The sequence below is a fragment of the Xenopus laevis genome, chromosome 9_10L (assembly GCF_017654675.1).
Source record: "Xenopus laevis strain J_2021 chromosome 9_10L, Xenopus_laevis_v10.1, whole genome shotgun sequence".
Classification (NCBI taxonomy): Eukaryota; Metazoa; Chordata; class Amphibia; order Anura; family Pipidae; genus Xenopus; species Xenopus laevis.
This window is the reverse complement of record NC_054387.1, coordinates 358,903-380,971: the sequence shown is the minus strand read 5'-3', so window position 1 is coordinate 380,971 and position 22,069 is coordinate 358,903. Positions and strand designations below refer to the sequence as shown.

The 22,069-nt window shown below is 39.7% G+C and overlaps 1 protein-coding gene and 1 long non-coding RNA gene across 9 annotated transcripts in view; both read left to right on the top strand.

The window, feature by feature from the left end:
• Nucleotides 1-18,120, top strand: part of atp6v0a1.L (ATPase, H+ transporting, lysosomal V0 subunit a1 L homeolog) — a 39,470-nt gene extending 21,350 nt beyond the window's left edge. For 5 of the 8 annotated variants that reach the window (XM_018234078.2, XM_018234077.2, XM_018234074.2 and 2 more), the window contains 15 exons: nucleotides 2,278-2,360; nucleotides 3,384-3,477; nucleotides 4,217-4,429; nucleotides 4,617-4,767; nucleotides 5,324-5,463; nucleotides 5,838-5,992; nucleotides 6,379-6,469; nucleotides 6,834-6,952; nucleotides 7,292-7,508; nucleotides 7,912-8,019; nucleotides 9,894-10,001; nucleotides 11,087-11,104; nucleotides 15,031-15,148; nucleotides 15,451-15,622; nucleotides 16,272-18,120. In XM_018234078.2, coding sequence (XP_018089567.1) covers nucleotides 2,278-2,360; nucleotides 3,384-3,477; nucleotides 4,217-4,429; nucleotides 4,617-4,767; nucleotides 5,324-5,463; nucleotides 5,838-5,992; nucleotides 6,379-6,469; nucleotides 6,834-6,952; nucleotides 7,292-7,508; nucleotides 7,912-8,019; nucleotides 9,894-10,001; nucleotides 11,087-11,104; nucleotides 15,031-15,148; nucleotides 15,451-15,622; nucleotides 16,272-16,365 — 1,881 coding nt within the window. In that variant the 3' untranslated portion in view covers nucleotides 16,366-18,120. The remainder of the gene's footprint in view (nucleotides 1-2,277; nucleotides 2,361-3,383; nucleotides 3,478-4,216; nucleotides 4,430-4,616; nucleotides 4,768-5,323; nucleotides 5,464-5,837; nucleotides 5,993-6,378; nucleotides 6,470-6,833; nucleotides 6,953-7,291; nucleotides 7,509-7,911; nucleotides 8,020-9,893; nucleotides 10,002-11,086; nucleotides 11,105-15,030; nucleotides 15,149-15,450; nucleotides 15,623-16,271) is intronic. The other 3 variants (XR_005964229.1, XM_041577362.1, XM_018234076.2) reach the window with 3 other exon arrangements.
• Nucleotides 18,121-20,368: 2,248 nt separating this feature from the next.
• The window catches only part of LOC121398129, a 34,179-nt gene continuing 32,478 nt past the window's right edge, over nucleotides 20,369-22,069 (top strand). The window contains exon 1 of the long non-coding RNA XR_005964124.1: nucleotides 20,369-21,082. This is a non-coding gene — a long non-coding RNA (uncharacterized LOC121398129). The remainder of the gene's footprint in view (nucleotides 21,083-22,069) is intronic.

Below are 22,069 nucleotides of genomic sequence, written 5' to 3'. Positions count from 1 at the left end.
AAGAATTATTAGGGTTTTTGCAGAAATATTCAATAAATCAGCCGAAACACTACTTTTTTTAAGCACCATTCTTCTATATCTAAATGAGTATAATGCACTGGTACATTCTTATTTTTTACACAAAATGTCTCCTTAAAGTCGATTTTTTGCTTACTCACTTCTGCCCCCTTTCGTTTTTTTATTTTTTATTTCTTACTGCTTTAAAGGGCCGGTGCACCCTTGTATCACTTATAAAAGTATAATCCCAAATAATTATTTGTGTTAGTTTTTATTCATCCACATCCTGATGAGCAGTAAGTAGTAGGAGCTATGCAGGCAGAGAAATGCTGTTGCTGCTCTAAACAACCAGAGACGTCTGTAAATGACACAAGGGATGACTTTCTATCAGTAAATGTGTTTAGTTTCCAGGCAAAGTTTGCCCCTTGTGTGCATTGCATTGCCAGGTGAATAACACTGAAGTTCCTTACAGCAATCACAGGTAGTTGGAAGAGGTATTGGCAGAAATGTAACATGTGGCATTCCATTTCAATTACAAATACTAGATAATGGTTTTGTTCTACCAAGTCCTCTCCAGTTCTGCTCAGTGTACACTTTGCACCCTTGCACCAAACATGTTTGTAGATTTGTGTGCCCTTTCTGCTGTGTGATTCTCCCCCAACACTGCGCAAAAGAAATTTGCCTGAATAGGTCCAAACGTGTTAGAGAAAAACAAATTGTGTGTGAGTGGGTCATTGTTATTGGGCTGCTTATCTACAGGGAACATTTAGTGGCCAGTGTTACATCAAAGCTACACTGTAACTCAACAGCCGGGCTCACAAGATAACCCTTTATTATGTCTCCCAAGCTACATTGCATGGCCTATGTAATAACTCCCCCATATTCATAGATTTGCATGTAAAGCTGGTAGGGATGCACCGAATCCAGGATCGGTTCGGGATTCGGCCAGGATTCGGCCTTTTTCAGCAGGATTCGGCCGAATCCTTCTACCCGGCCGAACCGAATCCGAATCCTAATTTGCATATGCAAATTAGGGGCGGGGAGGGAAATTGCGTGACTTTTTATCAGAAAACAAGGAAGTAAAAAATGTTTTCCCCTTCCTGCCCCTAATTTGCTTATGCAAATTAGGGTTCGGATTCGGTTCGGTATTCGGCCAAATCTTTCACGAAAGATTCGGGGGTTCGGCCGAATCCAAAAAAGCGGATTCGGTGCATCCCTAAAAGCTGGCCATAGACGCAAAGATCAGATCGCACGAATTGAGGATTCGTATGATTTTCGAACCGTGTGTGAAGAGTCCTGACATTTTTCGTCTGGCGGAGATCTATCGTTTGGTCGATGGGACAGGTTAGAAGATTTCTGTCGGCTGCGGATAATATCTCTGCGTGTATTGACGATCGTACGATTTTCAGTGGGAGACTGTCACCAGCTTTGGTTGGACATAGATATCGTACGATTACTGTCAGGGGCAGAACATCGGCTCATCTCTTCTTTTCTACTTTATTTCATCTGAATGGTCAGTGGCAGATCGGGAGATGAGGAAGTCCGATCATACGTTGATTCGTACAATCGGATCTTTGCATCTGTGGCCAGCTTAAGGCTAATTCACTGCCTCAGATGGGGGGGTATAGCTGTAGGGCAGGTCCTACAGTATTCCCAGAGAAGGAACTTTCTGTCTCTGGAGTTTTTCCTTGAAATTAATTATTGAGAGGAAAATAAATGCCAATCCCTGAAAATACAGATATCCATAGTACATGGATATCCGTTGGGATCGTTGGGCCCCTCTTTTGGTGTTAGTAATGTATAATTGGCAGTCATATACCTGCACATACCTGGATATAACAATAAATTGGCCACTACTAAATGTATGTATGAAGGCATTCAACACTACTTGATATCATTTTTATCCTTCCATTTTTGTTGGGAAGTATATTGAGAATGACAACATGGATCCCTTGCTATAAGTACTCACTGCAAGCATCATTTCTAACATTTTTAGTAAGTAAGTTCGACTGAAAAAAGACACACTCATCAAGCTCAGTCTTTTTGCCAACGTGAAGTCTTTGCCTAAATTCTGCTTGATCTGCATGAAGGGATATGACTCTAAGATGGCAGTTGTGCCTGGATCAGCTTGTACTTTCAGTAACCCTGTATTGTCTCCCTTGCTAAAAATAAAGGCATCCAGCCCTTTCTTGACATTGTCTAATGCCTGTACAACTACTTCAGGTGAATTACTGTAAAGCTAATGCCGCTACTTACAGTATATATACTTGTGTCTTACAGGGTGACAGTGTTCACAAGTCTGTTTTCATCATATTCTTCCAAGGAGACCAGCTGAAGAACAGGGTTAAGAAGATCTGCGAGGGGTAAGAAATGTTATTGATACAGCCATTCAATATAGATTTACCTGATTTACCTTACAAGCCTCTTGGCCTAAGTTTCTATTAGTTTATTTCTATTTTACTATGGACAATTTGGCAGCTTCTGTTTCTGAGTGAAGGTGGATTGTTATGTGCAAATAATACTGTATACTGTAGCTATGTACTAAACCAGGAGTCCCCAACCTTTTTTACCCGTGAGCCACATTTAAGTGTAAAATAATGTTGGAGAGGAACAGTCCCTGGGGTGCCAAATAAGGGCTGTGGTTGGGTATTTGCAGCTCCTACATGGACTTGCAGCATACAGGAGGCTCTGTTTGGCAGTAGACATGGTTTTTATGCAACTAAACTTTGCCTTAAGGCAAGAATTCAAAAATAATCACCTGCTTTGAGGCCGCTGGGAGCAACATCCAAGGTGTTGGAGAGCAACATGTTGTTCCAGAGCCACTGGTACTATACTATACTATATAGCTGTATACACTCTTTTTTTTCAAGAACTAAACCCCATGTTGAACTTCAGCCTGATCACAGTTATGGCTAGTATTTAAAGGGATAAATGCTGGCTGGTCGTAGGGTAAAAGCACACCAGCCCTTATCCTCCTTTAGTGAATAGGACACAATATAGAGACCATAGTGAAGGAAGGACCCTCCCTCAACATGTTCCATTGTGAAGAGATGGATTCTGGGACTCGAAGTTCCTCTGCTTTTCCAGAGAATTTTTGCACTACCCACTACACAAAGCAGAAATACTTCAAGTCCCAGAATGCATCACTTCCTACTTGGAACAAGGTAAGGAAATAAATGACTGCTGGCTAATGAAGAATGGGAATGGCCTCTGGTCTAATAATTATAGTTCTATATAGAACTGATAAATCTAAGGGCAAGTCTAAAAATGCTCGTCAGATGCTTTATGATAATAGTAGCAGTTTTCACACCTGTCATTCACAGTTTTGTTCTTTTCTTTTACTTTCTCTTTTGCTTGACTCTCTTTCTAAATGAATTCTTCAACAGGTTCCGTGCATCCCTTTATCCGTGCCCAGAGACCCCTCAGGAGCGTAAGGAAATGGCAACTGGAGTGAACACAAGGATTGAGGATCTGCAGATGGTAAGACTTTCTTCTGAGCTTGCAATCTCTTTTTACATTTTAAATATTTATTCTTCCATCTGGTTGATATTGTAACTACTAAATGTGCATCTAAATTATGTTATGTTTAGGTTCCATTTACACAGTTAAAGGGTAGAATAGTTTTTGGATGATATTTATTTATTTATTTTCCTCTCCCTGCAATGTACAGGTATAGGATCCCTTATCCTGAAACCTGGTATCCAGAAAGATCCGAATTACGGAATGGCTGTTTCCCATAGACTCCATTTTATCTAAATAATCCAAATTTTTAAAAATGATTTCCTTTTTCTCTGTAATAAAACAATCGCTTGTACTTGATCTCAACGAAGATATAATTAATCCTTATTGGAAGCAAAACCTGCCTATTGGGTTTATTTGAGGTTTAAATTAATTTCTAGTAGACTTAAGGCATGAAGACCCAAATTACGGAAAGATCTGTTATCCGGAAAACCTCAGGTCCCGAGTATTCTGGATAACAGGTCCCATACCTGTAGTTTTTTTCAAATATTTATTTGAATTAATAGTGCTGCTTCTGATTAGTTGAATCCGTTGGCACTATTAACTCAAAGGGACACAGTCCTAATTAATTAGTGCTAATGAGTACTGCTTGTTTGATACTAATCTTTATTATTTGTAACTATTTCTATTCTGTGCTGTTGTTTAAAAAGGATACAGAATTTGTACTGTGCTATATTATTCTTCATGATATTCTCCTTAGGTGCTCAATCAAACAGAAGATCATCGTCAGCGTGTCCTGCAGGCTGCCGCCAAGTCGCTCCGTGTGTGGTTTATCAAAGTGAGGAAGATGAAGGCAATCTACCATACTCTGAACCTCTGCAATATTGATGTGACCCAGAAGTGTCTTATTGCTGAAGTCTGGTGTCCTGTGGCAGATCTCGATTCCATTCAGTTTGCCCTTAGAAGGGGAACAGTGAGTACTGCATTTATAAAGCTAATTATTTCAATTCATTTCATATACAGTAATCCTGTTGCCTTAGCCTATTTCATGTTGCTGCAAAGAATGGCATATGCTTTCCATACACATTAATTTGTCCCAAGTCCTGTTTAGATTTTATTACTGTTCTGACATCTAAGATGTAGTTTTATATCCCTTTCAGGAACACAGTGGCTCCACCGTCCCCTCAATCCTAAACAGAATGCAGACCAATCAGACTCCCCCAACATACAACAAGACCAACAAATTCACGTACGGCTTCCAAAACCTTGTGGATGCCTATGGCATTGGCAGCTATCGGGAAATAAACCCAGGTACATAACTGCTCCTTGGTTTCCTTTTTCTGTGTAATAATAAAACAGTACCTTGTACATGATCCCAACTAAGATATAATTAATCCTTATTGGAAGCAAAACCAGCCTATTGGCTTTATTTCATGTTTACATGATTTTCTAGTAGACTTAAGGTATGAAGATCCAAATTACAGAAAGATCTGTTATCCAGAAAACCGCAGGTCCTGAGCATTCTGGATAACAGGTCCAATACACGTACACCCATAATTGTTCTATAAGATTTTGGCCCTTGGTATGAATTAAAGGGATGCATGTGTTCACATCACCGTGGTTTTAAGGCGTTAGAGATGCAAACATTTTATTACCTTTTTTTATTAGATTTTGAGAAACAATGACTAAATTGCAGGTTACAGGGATGTAGTTAAGTTGGATATATTTTGAATATGATCATGTTGCTTACTGACTGACAATTCAGGAATGTAGGTGTGCATTCTCGAGCATGGATACATAATCTCTGTAAAGCATCAATACTAGGAATTTAATAAATGTGTAACACTTCAACTTTCTGCCTTTTAAGCTCCATATACCATCATCACATTCCCATTTCTCTTCGCTGTGATGTTTGGGGACTTTGGTCATGGGATTCTAATGACTCTATTCGCCGTTTGGATGGTTGTAAGAGAGAGCCGAATTCTGTCCCAAAAGATTGACAATGAGGTATGGTGCGTGTGTTGTGTGTATTCTATTACTTTCTCCTAATAGAGAGATTACACTTGAATTGAATACACTTAAGCAGCTCTCTTTAGCAGCATTGGATTTACTGCAAATTTAATGCAAATATGGTCATTCTCCCAAACTAATAAAAAAGGGTGCTGTCGTGATTGGGTCTTCAGTAATTGTTTTTTCTCTATGTATAATTCCATATGTAGTGGCTAATTTGTATATAACATGCCAAGAAGCTTGTGTATTTAGACAGTGGGTGTTAAAGGCTTCCTCATTAGGCTTTAAGTATGCATTTGTCTTATCCACATGGCTGTATTGGATAGGAGTTCAATGTTAAAGCTAATTTGCTGAATACTTTCCATTCACAGCTCTTCAGCATGATGTTCAGTGGACGATACATAATTCTGCTTATGGGTCTCTTTTCAACATACACTGGCCTCATCTACAACGATTGCTTCTCCAAAGCTCTCAATCTGTTTGGTTCATCATGGAGTGTAAGGCCGATGTTCACAGACACTTGGTCGTGAGTATTGATACATCTCTTTAAGTCAAGTCTTTTCCTAAAAGTGCAAACCTGGAATTTTGCCTTGGGTTTATATACAAAGAAGTTCAAGATATCAACTCCCAGTGTTAAATAATAGTTTTAATTCCACAATTTAGTGGCTCCAACCAACCACATATTTAACAAGGAAATCTATTTATATGAAGAGGCAAGCTTCAACAATGTAGCTGTTAGTGGGTTCTTAATTCAAACCACAATTCAGTTTACAGTGCCTTCCTTTACAACATTAATGGTGTGGGTGGAGTAGACTGATGGGAAAAGTACACCTATTATTGATATAAGGAGTTTAGAATTTTTGTGCTTTTATGAAAAAGACTCACTTTGAAATAATTTTTGTCCACCTACAGAGAAGATCTTCTGAAGCATACCTCTGTTCTACAATTGAATCCAAATGTCACTGGAGTATTTAATGGACCTTACCCATTTGGTATAGATCCGGTAAGTGTAAATGAAGTTTAGATGTGTAACCTCGGGTTTGGCTATCTTTACATTCCATAAACTGTCCATATGTAGCACTGAATGAATAGAAGATGTTGTTAGATTAACAGTTTGCCAAAATAAAAACATCACATCAAATCCAAACATCGATTTGCAAAAGAAGAATTTGTGGTCCAGTATGGGAAAACAAACACAGCAAACATAAACCACACTCTCCAGAATAAATCTAAACAGTACTTCCATTATGGAGCCTTAAGAAGTATAATAGGATAGGGCGCTTTACACAAGAACTTTTACAATCTAAAAGAAGAAGGGATTGAAATGTATGGTGACTTCAATTTTGCCTCCTGATTTTGCATTACAGATTTGGAGCTTAGCAACCAACAAGTTGACATTCTTGAATTCCTTTAAAATGAAAATGTCTGTGATCCTTGGAATTATTCATATGATTTTTGGAGTTGCTCTCAGCGTCCTAAATCACATGTGAGTATGAAGTTTTAATGTACAATGCAATGCTACACTAAATGGATGAAATGAGGGAGCAAAATATAACAAGACATAGTAATGGTACAAAGTGAAGCTCGCTTGCTGAAACTGAGTAATTCTGCCCCAGAGCTGTAACTGATAGTGATCAATCAGAAAGTGGCTTTTAGGATTTCTCCTGTTGGCAAATCAGCCCAGTGGGAATCAGGGGTTATAATGGAAAACCACTATTTTCAGCGTAACATGCAAAAAATGTAATTACAGTGGTAAATATGTAAATGAGTACTATTTTTGGTTGAGAATAGAAGTGTAACTTGTGTCTATGTTTTCCTGTTACAGTTACTTCAAGAAGCCTCTGAACATCTACCTTAGTTTTATACCAGAGATGATATTTATGACTACTCTGTTTGGTTATCTGGTCATACTTATAATCTACAAGTGGTGTGCATATGATGTATCAACCTCCATGGTTGCACCGAGTCTCCTTATTCACTTCATCAACATGTTCCTCTTCAGCTACCAAGACACCAGCCTGCCTATGCTCTACAAGGGCCAGGTAGGGGCAGCATTCACCAAAACATTGACGGTCCCTTATATAGTTGGACTTGTTCTATTCATAAGCAGTGAATAATAAAGGGATACCAAGGTCTGACCTCCCTAAATGGAAAAAGTACTGTCACATACAAGAACACTATTATAGGTTCTACAATGGAAAAACAAGAAAGTGGGTTATATGTAATTTTAGCAGGAATTAGATAAAAGTAAGATTATTTACACAGTCATAAGGTTGAAATGTTATTTTATTTAGGACTTCGGCATTCTTTACGGTTAAGAAAAAGTTTATGCAAGTTTTATATGGATTACAAAAATAGGTGGTTTGTTGTTGAATCTGTAAGTGGAACTCCCCAAATTCAAGGGCCAATTTACCTAACCTGTTATGTTTTTTTCTTTTGACACAGATGGGGTTGCAGTGCTTCCTGGTTGTATGTGCAATTATTTGCGTACCCTGGATGCTTGTGCTTAAACCCCTTATTTTACGCCGCCAATACTTGAGAAGAAAACATTTGGTGAGTAACTGCCCCGTTCGCTTGTATGTGATTTATATGCGCAAGCACAAATATGCAGCCCTGTATTAAATGCAAACACATTCTAATTACAATAATTCTGCATTGCAAATTGTACTTTGTTCTGACCATGGGTTATAAAGAACTAGCAGGGCCTTTAATTGATTGTTGTTTAAATATTTCTGAAATGTGATTTAAAACTTATTACAGAGCACACATACATGTCGCTCCCTATGGCATCTTATGAACTGTTCTTCCATAGTCTCTAGCCCTCAGTGGACACGGGTTAAGTGAGCTTCTTGCCAGCCTAGCAGATGTTTGCTGGTTTAGCCTCCCAGGTGGCAGACAAAAATTGTGCCTTTCATATTAACTTGCCCCCTATTTAATGAACAGGCTACACAGTGCAAGCAAGCTTGTAGGAAGGACTCCTCATCCATGGGCCAATTATACAACCTAATCAATATTAGTAGATTCAGACAAGGAGGCCACCATTTTGGTCACATGCACAGGCCAATTTCTTTCCAAGTCCTTTAAATGTGTATCCAGCAAGCTGTCTCTATCTGTTCTACATCCAGGAGCAAGTGGCTAATAGTATGAGTTTGCACAAATTACCGGCACATCACTTTATTCTAAATGGAGATTTGCTCCCTCAATTCAACGTTGCAGACATTCCTGTCTGCACTGCTTAAATTGAGAATAAATGTATGTGCTGCTCTGCCCATTGATGGCAATTGTATCGTTATAGGGCTGCATTTGTGCAATAAATATATATATGATGTTTTTATATGTAGTTGTATGCATCATGTAACTCTCATTCGTGTTTTAAATAAAGGTTAAAACTGCTTTATTAGAAGAGAAGCTAATATCTCCTTTATTGCTTTCCCCATAGAGGCCAATGGGGTTATGTAATAAAAAGCACAAAGTCTGCTAATCACTTATAGCAGCCAATCAGCAGTTAGCATTTGCTGGTCCCCTGTTAAGAAGCAAAAATCTTATTGGTTGCTATGGCTTACAACTGCTGGGCAAACGGTGTGCTTTTTATTTCATATGGGAGAAGGGATGTTTGGTGATATGGGGAAGATACTACGCTTTTCCTTCCATTAACTACACTGAGAATAGTGCTCATGCCACAATTTGCAGATATACCGAATTACATATGAGACGGGACCAGCAAATGTGCATTGACTAATTGGCCAAATCATAAGCACTTCTTTTGTATTTAAATAGATTTTTACTTATTCTGGGAGTGCACCCAAAACCCTCCTCTTTTGTATTTTGGCACAAATAAAGAGTGGGACATGCGGCTTCCAGAGTTTTGGGTAGGATTAGAGTGTAATGCAGCAAAATGGAATAAAAGCAGCATTGCGTCCTAATGTCCGTACATAACTGTGCTACAGAGTAAGCTGTTTTAACCTCTTCAGGTTCCATGTACATCAACAATCTGTATTAATCATTGTCACTCCATATTCCAGCATGCTCTCCCCAAGCCAGTGGGGTGGTGGGGTTACTCCTGCTTGTATTTTATATTTTAATAAGGTTAATGCCGCCATCTTCTTATGGGATAAGAGTATTCACATATGCACAACCGCATACTCTCTTATCGCTTAAGTGGTAGGTGACGTTAATGCTATTAAATTATAAATCAGGGTACTGCATACAAATTGTGACTATATCTATAAGTATCTCTATTCCCATTGTGCTATGATGGGATTTTCCACAGGAGGGCGACGGAAGTTTTTAATTGTAATCAGCTGGAGCCTTATATCTGTAACATAGATTAATAGAATTGTAGTTGTGTGATTAAACATAGTGATTCTAATTGGCTGAGGGACCTAACCCTGATTTATAAATCCCCCTCCCCCCACCCACTTACCCAGGGTACGCATAACTTCGGAGGCATCCGCGTTGGTAACGGACCCACAGAGGAAGATGCCGAAATCATTCAGCATGACCAGCTTTCCATGCACTCAGATGAAGAAGAAGAGGTAATAATCATAAATGTTATCCTATGGCCCTTTACTGGCACAGGGGCCTACACTCAATTGCTCTGCACACTCAATTGCTCTGCACATGTGTAGGCCCCTTTGGCAGTTCTAGGGTTAAACATATGTTTTCACATCCCCTGGGATCCCAATATTGCATCATGCCAACATTACTTTAAAATATCAGTCCCTTTTTCGTGTACAGTTTGCTCCTTCGTGTTGTCGTTGCGTATGCACAAAAGCTCTCTCACCAACATTTTGTCAATTGTCAAAGAAACTGCATTTATATATTTGGATAATGTGACAGGGGGGTTCACCTTTAAAGTATCTTTATTATGATGTATAAAATGATTTCAGTTGATCTTCCATTTTTATATTTCTTTTTTTTTTTAGCATTTTGTTCAGCATCTATCTGGTTGCCAGGGTCCAAGCTATCCTAGCAACTAAGCAGTTGGGATACTGGCAGATGAATATAAGAGGCAACTATAAGATTAGCCGTAAAGAGCAGTCGTTTTTTTTGGGTGATGTGTTCAGCATCCCCCATATGAAAGCTGGAAAGAACAATTTAAAAACTAAAAATGTATGACTATTTTAAAAGTTTCTAAAAGTTAACTTAACGGTGAACTGCCCATGTAATTAGTAAAGAGTGTATAAGCTTTAACTGGTGCTATTTACTCTTTTCCATGCTCTGATCACATCACCAGGTGCAATATTTGATCTCTCCTTAATCTCTTCCCTGTAACTTCCTATGAAACCTCTGGATCTTGCTGAACTGGAACTCTCATTACTGGTTCCTTCTAGTTTAGCAGCAGCATCTGTTGCTTCTGAAATGGATTCAATCCAGTAAGCATTGAACTCAAGGGAAATTTGCTTCAACCTTATTCCAATCTCAGGGTTCATTCGAGTTCTGTTTAAAAGCTGATTATTATTTTTACCAAAAATACTCGAATAGAAGCTGTAATGCCTTTTATAAGGTACTCAAAGCAGGACTGAGCCTTTAAAGTGGATGTAAATATTTACCGTAAACGTTGAAATGTGTGTATGTTTTGTGCGTTGCTAACATTAACATGACTTTGTGTTATTACAAGCCTGCCATGGAAGAAGTGGTAAGACTCCTAGTGCATGTAATGTCATCATACACACTGCCAAACTGTCATATAATCTCTTTATTTTGCCCATTACAGGCTGGCGCTTTGTGTATTTTGTGCCGTCCACTTGATTTGCTTTGCCAGGCGCACTCACCACGCAGCTCATAATTTGCTTCATTTGCAGGGACACGTTTAAAGGTGCAGTTTGTCTCCACCCATAGTTTATGAATTCAACACAAGTTCAACCCCATCCTATGAATAATCAAACCAATTTCAGATAATGTTATTCCAAATATGAATCAGTCACAGTCTTCTAGTTTAACGTCCATTTATTTATATCTATCTATCTATATATATATATATATATATATATATAATCTGTGTGAAACGACCGCACTCTGTATAAAAAGGCCCTAATGTGGGCCGAAACGTCGGATCTATGTACCGAATAAAGCACTGATTTTTGATGAAATAATTTTGGTGTGCGGATCCTTATGAGCAAATCTCTCTCTCTCTATATATATATATATATATATATATATATATATATATATATATATATATATATATATATATATATATATATATATATATCTAAAAAATGATTGAAGGACTCGCACACCATTCTTCAGTGAATAAAACTGTGTTATTTTATTCTTTTATGCATTTTCCAACGTTTTGGCCCCCATTTGGGCCTTTATCATATATATATGAAGATAGAAGGACTCACACACCATTTTCAGTGAATGGGGGCCGAAACATTGGAAAATGCATCAAAGAATAAAATAACTCTGTTTTATTCGCTGAAAATGGTGTGTGAGTCCTTCTATCTTCTTGTATGACCAAAATTGACCAACGCACCCGAAGTAACTACAAATCTGGTAAGCGTGCATACACACAAAGACTTTATATATATATATATATATATATATATATATATATATATATATATATATATACATACACACACACACACACACACACACACACACACACACACACACACACACACGTATACAACTGCACCTTTAAAGCACCAATGTTGTGTTCTAGAAATATACTCATATACCTATGTATACACATCTTGACGTGGTTCTATTTATGCGTATATTTACTGTGTTGTGTGTATGTCCGTATGAGTATATAGTGTGTTTGTGTGTTTGTGTATGTTTATACTATAGCAGAATTTCAGCCAATCCAGTGCAATCTTATTCTCCTAATGATGGAACGTTGATGTGCAAAGAAGAGGAGTCTCCTGAGCCTACAATTTTATTTTTATATTGCTGGTGATGCACCACTAAAATATATAGAGAATGATGTACCCCCTGTTGTATAATATAAGGATATTATAAGTCACCATGGCCATATACAGCTCATAGAATTCTGAGATTATGTCTAATGTCCTTATAATACACAAAAATCCTGTAAAATGAATATCCTGTAAATTATATCCTTCTAAACGGTGAGTAGTGATGTCATCAGTTATAAACGGTGAGTAGTGATGTCATTTCTGTCACATGACTCATTGAAATTTGTGTATTATAATAAATAAAGTACCCCCAATTGTAAAATATGAGGATATTAGAAGTTACCTCGGAGTTCCATGACCTGTATTAAAACACTCGGCCTTCGGCCTCGTACTTTTATATGGTCATGAAACTCCTCGGTAACTTATAATATTCCTATATTTTACAGAAGGGGGTACTTTATTCACTATATAATACACAAAAGCCATGAATATCCTGTAAATTATATCCTTATAAACGGTGAGTTCTGATGTCATCAGTTATAAACAGTGAGTTCTGATGTCATTTCTGTCACATGACTCATTGAAATTTGTGTATTATAATAAATAAAGTCCCCCCAGTTGTAAAATATGAGGATATTAGAAGTTACCTCGGAGTTCCATGACCTGTATAACTCGGCCTTCTGCCTCGTGTTTTTATATGGTCATGAAACTCCTCGGTAACTTATAATATCCCTATATGTTACAAAAGGGGGTACTTTATTCACTATATATTCTACATTTTTCCTTTGGAAGATGGGCAAAGTGTGAGACGTCTGGCAAGGGACAGAAAATGAGACTTATTAGAAAAGAGAATAACAGGGATACTGGCAAATAATTTGGGCAATTTGTGGGGCAGCCGTAAAATTGATCCTCCTCAGAGCCTCTTCCTGCTCAAGCTTGGAGAATCATTTAGTTGCACATAACATCAGTATGGTCCATGCTGTTTGGATATTGACTGGTTGTAGACAGGCATACAGGTATGGAATCCATTATCCGTTATTCAAAAAGCTCTGAATTACAGAAAGGCCGTCTCCTATAGACTCCATGTTATACAAATAATCCAAGTGTTTAAAACTGATTTCCTTTTTCTGTGTAATAATAAAACAGTAGCTTGTACTTAGTCCAAACTAAGATATAATTAATCCTTATTGGGTTTATTTAATGTTTACATGATTTTCTAGTAGACTTAAGGTATGAAGATCTAAATTACAGAAAGATCAGTTATCTATAACTATAATGTCCCGAGCATTCTGGATAACAGGTCCCTGTTCTGTATTAGACAGAATGCAATGGATCTCACTGTGCCTGTGCAAAGACCAGTCAGATAATAGCACTGCTTTTTATATTCCCTTTAAAACCGCACATAGAAAACTTAAGCAAACTTCTTGCTCTTCTGAACACCTTCACCTACATTCTCAGATACTCTTTGTTTTACACTGTTGAGAGGAGCCCTCTTCTCAATGTCTGGGCAAGTGCTGAGCCATTCAGATATTGGTGGAAAAAATCCTAATCTGCTTTAAATGGGAACGAAGCCACTATGGCCCGTGTTCTCCAGCATAGTCTAAATAGGGACCTTAATGCCCCCAGTACTAGTGCAGCCCCTTATTCACATACACATACCTCATGTTCCTTTACTAAATGACTGTGTGTCAGGAATGAAAGTTGATTTTTACTATTCTAACACTGTGCCACAATAACACCTGTTGTTTAGGATTATTAGGGTCTTATTTATATAGAGTTTTTGCCTTTTTGTGGATGAACAATATCATTCTGATGTCCTACAAACTTCTGCTGGCCATTTCTGGTTTGATTTGCTGCAGTCCAACTACTTGCAATTTACAAACTCCTGGTTATTTTATTTTTTATGGACACACAGTTGCAATAAGCCAGAAACTCCATTTTCTTCACACCGTGTCCCTTTAGGTGCTACAAAAGGCTCTTGTGTCTGTTTAAGGAATATTGACTGATTTGCCAGTGGTTGCAGAAAAACTGTTCTGAATAACCTGCTGCTTATGACCCCCGACTCTTCCCTTCGTGACAGAGGCAGCAAATAGGGTGGATGCTGAAACTCATCTGGCAACAATGGATTCTTCCAGAACAATAGCAAATGATTTGGCCAACAAGGGTGCTGTGGCACCTGGAAAGGTGTGAGGGTAATGGCAGACAGGGTGCGTGAGGTTTTTCTATTGCAGTTGCCCCCGTGCAGGCACTTGTCAATCAAAAGTAGTAGCTACTGCATTTTCGGGGGGTATCTGACACTCCAGCACTCAATAGGGCTCAAACAATTGCCGTAGAAATGAACTGGGGGGGGGTATGGGAAGCTTTATTGGTCACATGAATGAAAATCACTCATTTGACAGAATGCCCAGAGTCATCCCATCTGCCTCTACTCTACTACTCTTGAGGGGTTCATTACCTTTTGTGACTATTTGATCTTGCCAAGCAAAGAGAAATGGGGTCTTCACACTAAACCATGTTGATCTCTCTTCTTAAGTCAGTAGGGTTACTGATCATCAAGGACTGAGAAGACTCTTCCCAAGTACCAGCCTCTGATCCAGAACCTCACTTGTAGCTCAAATGTTCCACCTGAATAATCTGTCCTTCCCGCTTGCCTTTATATCCGCGTAACCTTCTGTTCATTTTGTTTCTCCTACAGTTTGATTTTGGAGACACCGTGGTCCATCAGGCCATACACACCATTGAATACTGTCTGGGTTGTATTTCTAACACCGCCTCGTACCTCCGACTTTGGGCATTGAGTTTGGCACACGCACGTGAGTAGAACTTTCCATCTCACTGCAGGTGACTACTACTGTCACTACTGTCACTAGAATTTATGAATTGATACCATATTTTGTTGGCAACCCCAATAATATGAGCTCCAAGGCTGAATATATATATTTAAATTTCACAGTCCTCTGTGTAAGTTGAGTGGCCCCTTGTTGGCCAAATCAACATCATATACATTTGGTTGGCACAATGATAGTCCTGCTCATTTTAGCCAGTAGATAGTAGGCATCTGTAGAAAAAAACAAAGCTGTTTGACTAAGTAATGAGAAGTCTGTTGGTATTGTAGAACTGTCAGAGGTTTTATGGACTATGGTCATGCACATTGGCCTAAATATCCGAAATCTGGGTGGAGGCATCGCCTTGGTCTTCATCTTTTCTGCATTTGCCACCCTGACCATCGCTATCCTACTTATCATGGAAGGACTGTCGGCTTTTCTCCACGCTCTTCGATTGCACTGGTAGGTTTTACAATTGTTTCTTTTCTGTCTCTTAAGTACTGTATACTGTAAGTATTTAATGATGGATTTCTGTTATTGTGAGAAAAACTGTGTTTGTTTGTGTATAAATGTGTATTTATGAAATATGATAAAAGTCGGTCTGGACTGGGATTCAAAATAGGCACCGACATTCCAAGTACACAGAGACCCAAACTGACCCAATAAATAGTGAGTGTCTATGGCATCTTACAGGAGCCCCCCAATAAATAGTGAGTGTCTATGGCATCTTACAGGAGCCCCCCAATAAATAGTGAGTCCCTTGGGGTGCCAAATAAGGGCTGTGATTGGCTATTTGGTAGCCCCTATGTGGACTGGCAGCCTACAGGAGGCTCTACTTGGCACTGTACTTACTTTTTATGCAATTAAAACTTGCTTCCAAGCCTGGAATTGAAAAATAAGCTTCTGCTTTGAGGAGCAACACTGAGAGCAACATCCAAGGGGTTGGAGAGCAACATGTTACTCACGAGCTACTGGTTGGGGATCACTGATCTAGACAAAGGCCTTTCAGATTGGCTCAGAAGATATAGGGGGGCCAGTAGGGCACTGATTGGTGCAATAATAATGACCGTATAAATGCTCAACTTATCTCTGTCTCTCTCTCTCTCTCCAGGGTGGAATTTCAGAACAAGTTTTACATGGGCACCGGGTTCAAATTTCTGCCGTTTTCATTTGAGACAATCTGGGAAGGGAAATTCGATGATTGAAGTTGTGTTGTTTGGTCTGGTGGATCCCCCTGTGATTTAGTGAGATCTCCTGTGAAGTTCTTGTTGTGCTGCCAGTGAACCCTCCTTTGCCCGACCCTCCGCCATGTCTCACCCACGTTACAATATCGTTTCTTGTGCCCAAGCCTTTGCTCACGGCTGCTATAGAAATATTGCATTTGCAGGGAAAGGCTGCTATTGGCTGTTAATCTGGGATAAAACTGCCCCCAAAGCTACTGCCATTCTCTGGGGTCTGTGTTTCACTAGAGCCAAGGCAGTTTTTAGTAAATAATGGCACATTCCCTTTGCACTACAGAACTTTGTGTTTATCCCTCACTTGCCCTTTTATTCCTATTTCATGTCCATTGTTACACGCAGTAGTGATTGCGTTTACTCGTTTTCCATGAGTGCAGTAGAGTCAGGCTTTTGGTTCTGCTACGGGGCATTTCCATACCAACGAAGAAACTTAGCAACCAGTTTAATGTCTTTATATGTCGGATAAATCATCAGCCGGTCAGTTAGAGAAGTGTCAGAGACTTGTATTTGCATGTCTATATATCTACACTTACAGCTGTATGTATATATGAATCTATATCATATATATGTATATATAGGTAGCACCCCCACAAAGGGACGTTAAATGATCGTATTCCGTTTCTCTATTAGCCAAGTGAAGGTTCTTACATCCAATAGGGCACTTGCAGCTCATGTCCCTTAATGATGACGTCATCAGACGCATGACCAGTAATGAGCTGCCCCAGAGCTGCCTGATCTTGCTCAGTGCTGCCACCTTCAGGCAAAGAAGAAATAAACAAGGTTGTGTGTAGGGGGCAATTCATTGGTTTGAACAAGTGGGGTCTTGCCATGTTTTTGTGGCATTTGTAAGGGAAACCATTCTCTGGGGTTTTCTCTATGGCCAGAGCTGATGATCTGGAGACATTGGGGAGTCACTTCAGTTGTTTTGATGCAGCATTTATTCATGGGTGAGAAACATGGTGGCCAAAACTACAGACAATCTCCATGTTTGCAATAGGTCATATGATCCTTGGAGGCCCATCCGTTGTCTTCATAACATGGAGAGAAGTTGCACTGAAACTCCCAGTTGTTCCTACAGATCTAACCATTTATTCCTGTGCAGCCCATTGCTGGTGTGTAAAGGCAAAGTTTGGGCCTTCAGAACCTGATGGATCTCTGTGATGGACAGAAAACCTGCACTCCAGCAGCTGGTGGGAAACTACAACTCCCAGCATCCCCTTGCAGCTGATTTGGCAGGAGGTTGCTGGGATGTGTAGGTTTATGTTTCCCTAGCCCTGCTGTAACTGAATGGAGCCTCCCTCATATATATATATATATATTTATAAGCACAAGCCCAACATTGATGGCCGTTGGATATGATGAGGTTTAATGGTTGGAGTAATTGTGTCCTTTCTTCCCATAGAGATTGTTTTACTGGCGGCCACAGCAGCAGAGCCTGAATATCCACAATATAGAAACTGTTAATATATTTAATAAGAAGGTTTGTTTTAAACATTTAACATGACAGTTGCTGTGTAAGTGTAAGTGTGTGTGTGTGTTTTATCCTGCGTCATGTTCATATTCCCAGTAATGAAGGAAAGAGGGGGGGTGCGCTGTACCTCTGCAGCTGGAACCCCACTCTGTGTTTACACTAGTGACGCCGCTCCCCACTCCGACACCAACGTAACCCTCACATTGTGACATTCTCATTGTGCAAATAAACTCTGTAATTTATGATTTCCACTCATTTCTGTTGTTTTATTTTAAATCTGGACATTTACATTCAACCCCAATTGCACCAACGCCCCCCAATACCATTGCAAATGTTGCGAACCCCAAATAATCAGTGTTTTGGCAGCCAGTCACTCCCTCTTACCTGTAATGTCAGTGAATCAGCAGAATGTCTGTGAGATGTAACGGCTTCAGCCCTGGGACACTAAATAAAGTGCAAGCGAAGGACCCACACAGTTACATTGAGACAAATAACTGGGGACACTGGGGCTCCTCATTATTACACAGACTTTCTACTTCTCCATGTGACTGGACACAAATAAGTGATGTGTGGGGCTGCCCAAGACAAAAAATAGGTCCCTGCTTAGGACTGGGTCAGGCCCGGGTTAACTGAGGGGTGCGTTAGAGTGTCATAAATGTCGTGGCCTGAGCAGCACTAACACATCCCACCAATAGTCCTGGAGCTTTATTTGCCCCTGTGATGTATCTGCAAGACTTCAGCCAATAGAAAGTCGAGTCCTATTATACTAATCAGTAGGGATGTACCAAATCCAGGATTCGGTCGGGATTCAGCCTTTTTCAGCAGGATTTGGATTGGGCCGAATCTTAATCCCAGAGGGAAATTGCGTGACTTTTTGTCATAAAACCAGGAAGTAAAACATATTTTCCCCTTCCCACCCCTAATTTGCATATGCAAAATTAGGATTCAGATTTGGTTTGGTATTCGCCAGAATCTTTCGCAAAGGATTCGGGGGTTCAGCCAAATCCAAAATAGTGTATTCAGTGCATCCCTAGTCATCAGAGGTGGGACATTGCCCCCCCCAGCTTGATATGACAGTTGCACATGTGCATAAATGTGACCACTAGAGGTCAGTCTTGCCGTTACACAAAGTAAATGACTTTTACTAACAAAATATTTCTCTGCTGTGATGTTAAGACCGACCCCCTAGTGGTGACATTTATGCAGACGTCCAACTGCAAAACTCATCCCCATATGTAATAAAAGGCACTAAGTATTTACCTAGAAGTAGTTAACTAGAAGTAGTTACCAAACCCACTATTTTGGATTTAGCCGAACCCCCAAATCCTTCGCGAAAGATTCGACCCAACCAAATCCTAATTTGCATATGCAAATTAGGGGTGTGAAGGGGAAACATTTTTTTACTTCTTTGTTTTGTGACAAAAAGTCACGAGATTTCCCTTCCCTTGTCTGATCCACCATCTCCCACTCATGTGATCAGAACTGCAGTGTACTGTCCCCTTATCACTAAATCACCTCCAAATATCACCCCCCCCCATGTTATCTGGTCTTGGACCTCTATCTTTGCCAGACGAGGGTTAATCATGAGCTCAAGCATGTTCTTTATTCTTAAAAACATCAAGGAGGCGCCCTGTTCTCTCTGCTTTGCCTTTTCTCACCCATTCAACACACACAGAGTTGTATATGCCCTTTAAAGCAGAGTTGTAGCACTTAGACTATGGCTACACCTTGTGAGGTCTGTTAATGATAACAGCAGGCTAAAACTGCAGCTTGATACAAGGCCTGAAACGTTGCTGTGATGCCCTAAGAGAGTGTAATAAAGGCTTTTTCATTTTGATCAACCCTGTTTGTGTATTGGACATGGATGGATCAGATTGGAGAACGAGGATTTCTAAGGGCTCTTACACACGGGCGGTTTTTATTTGCTGACCCTGCATTGCGTTTTCTTCTGTTCAGCTGCAGGGGAGCGCAGCAGTAAATGCACTCACTTATTTAGATTTACCTGTACTAGACACACTCAATTATTTACATTTACCTATACTAGACACACTCAATTATTGTGAAGGAGGCTGTACTCACACAGACGCATGTATCGTGCACTGAACACAGATGAAATGCAACAAGATGCGTCCCACCTGCATTTGCAGCTTACATGCGTCTGTGTGAGTACCGCCTCCTTCACAATAATTGAGCGTGTCTAGTATAGGTAAATCTAAATAATTGAGTGTGTCTAGTATAGGTAAATCTAAATAATTGAGTGTGTCTAGTATAGGTAAATCTAAATAATTGAGTGTGTCTAGTATAGGTAAATCTAAATAATTGAGTGTGTCTAGTATAGGTAAATCTAAATAATTGAGTGTGTCTAGTATAGGTAAATCTAAATAATTGAGTGTGTCTAGTATAGGTAAATCTAAATAATTGAGTGCATTTACTACGGCGATCCCCTGCGGCTGAACGGAAGAAAACGCAATGCAGGGGAGCGTAGGAAAAACCGCCCGTGTGTTTGAGCCCTAAGAGAAGATAATTGATTGTCGTTCTCACTATTTTCTGCCTAAACTGCAGCTTTGAATGTCAGAACAACTTGTGTGCGGCCCACAGCCCTTACAGGGTTAATAAGGTCATTGTTGGGCGGAGTCTCTTATTCAGAGCTGAGCAATTTGATTGGCTTTTGAACTAATTAGGAACGTTCAGGTGAAATGGAGGTGGTTAATAAACACGATCATCAGCCGTAAAGGGTCATTTGTCTGTTGCAGTTCTGACCAGTTCATCCTCCCATGGGACTTTGTCTGCTTGTGGGCTTAGCCCTGTCTCCTCTGACCCACTCATCATGGATGTGATTCTGCTGTGATGTTCGCAGTTCAGCAACATGGCCACTTTCATCTGTAATTAGCGAAGGTGAACTGGGCCACAGGCAACTCAAATCACTTGCCCCCAGGCCCAGAATGAACAAATCCGTTGCCTGCTTTGTGCTCATTGGAACAGTTTAATAATGATTTAATAATGGAGTTTCCTCTGATGATCCCAATGGACTTGCTGTGGGACTTCTCAGTGCTGCTGCCATGGGGTCTCCCCAATATCAGGCTTAATGGGGGGACACGAGATTAAGCAAATGGCGTTGAATCAAGAGAATAAAATGAATGGGACAAGAGAAGCAGAAGAAAAGGAGTCAAACGGAGGAAGATCCCGAGAGCCGTGGGGTGAAAAGGACAAGAGGTGGGTGTCAAATTAAATATTTCTTGTCTTATAGGGTTGGGGGTCTGTGCCCCGCACCATCCATACCTGAGATTATGTTGCTTTAAAGGGTTTGTTCTCCTTTAAATTAACTGTTTGTATGATGTAGAGAGGGATATTCTGAGACAAATTGCTGTTGGATTAGATTTGTTATTATTTGTTTTTTTTACTTATTTAGCAGCTCTCCAGTTTGTAATTTCAGCCATCTGGTTGCTAGGGTCCCAATTCCCCTAGCAACCATGCACTGATTTGAATAAGAGACTGGAATAGGAGAGGCCTGAATAGAAAGAGGAATATATTTGTAGCCTTACAGAGCATTTGTATTTTACATGGGGTCAGTGACCCCCATTTGAAAGCTGGAAAGAGTCAGAAGAAGGAGGCAAATAATGTAATAACTAGAAGAATGAAAAAATGAAGGCCAATTATAACTGGCTTAGAATTGACCATTTTATAACATAGTGAAAGTTAACAAAACGTCTCTTATTCAAATCAGTGCTTGGTTGCTAGGGGAATTTAGACCCTAGCAACCAAATTGGTCTTATTACAAACTGGAGAGCTGCTAAATAAGTAAAAAAAACACAAATTGTCTCCGAATATCCCTCTCTACATCCTACTAACAGTTAAATTAAAGGGGAACAGACCTTTATAAAGGAAGCGACTGCCTAGAAGTCAGTTTCCTACAAGAACAAATAAAAGTTTTATTAGAGGTGCAAAATAACAGTAAAGGGGTTTTGGTTCCAGAATGAACAGCAAGGGGGGTGCACAGAGGATGGCAGGATTCTGATTGGAAGACACATTTGAATTTTAGGGGTCACTGGCCGAGGAGAGGTAAAGGGTTAATGCACAGACCCCCCAGTCCTCAACTGAACCCCCGCATGATTTAACCCTTCATAATCAATAAGTAATGCAGCTTTTTTTTTATCCTTTAAAAGGCTTTAAAGGATAAGTCAACCCAATGCCAAATAAAAT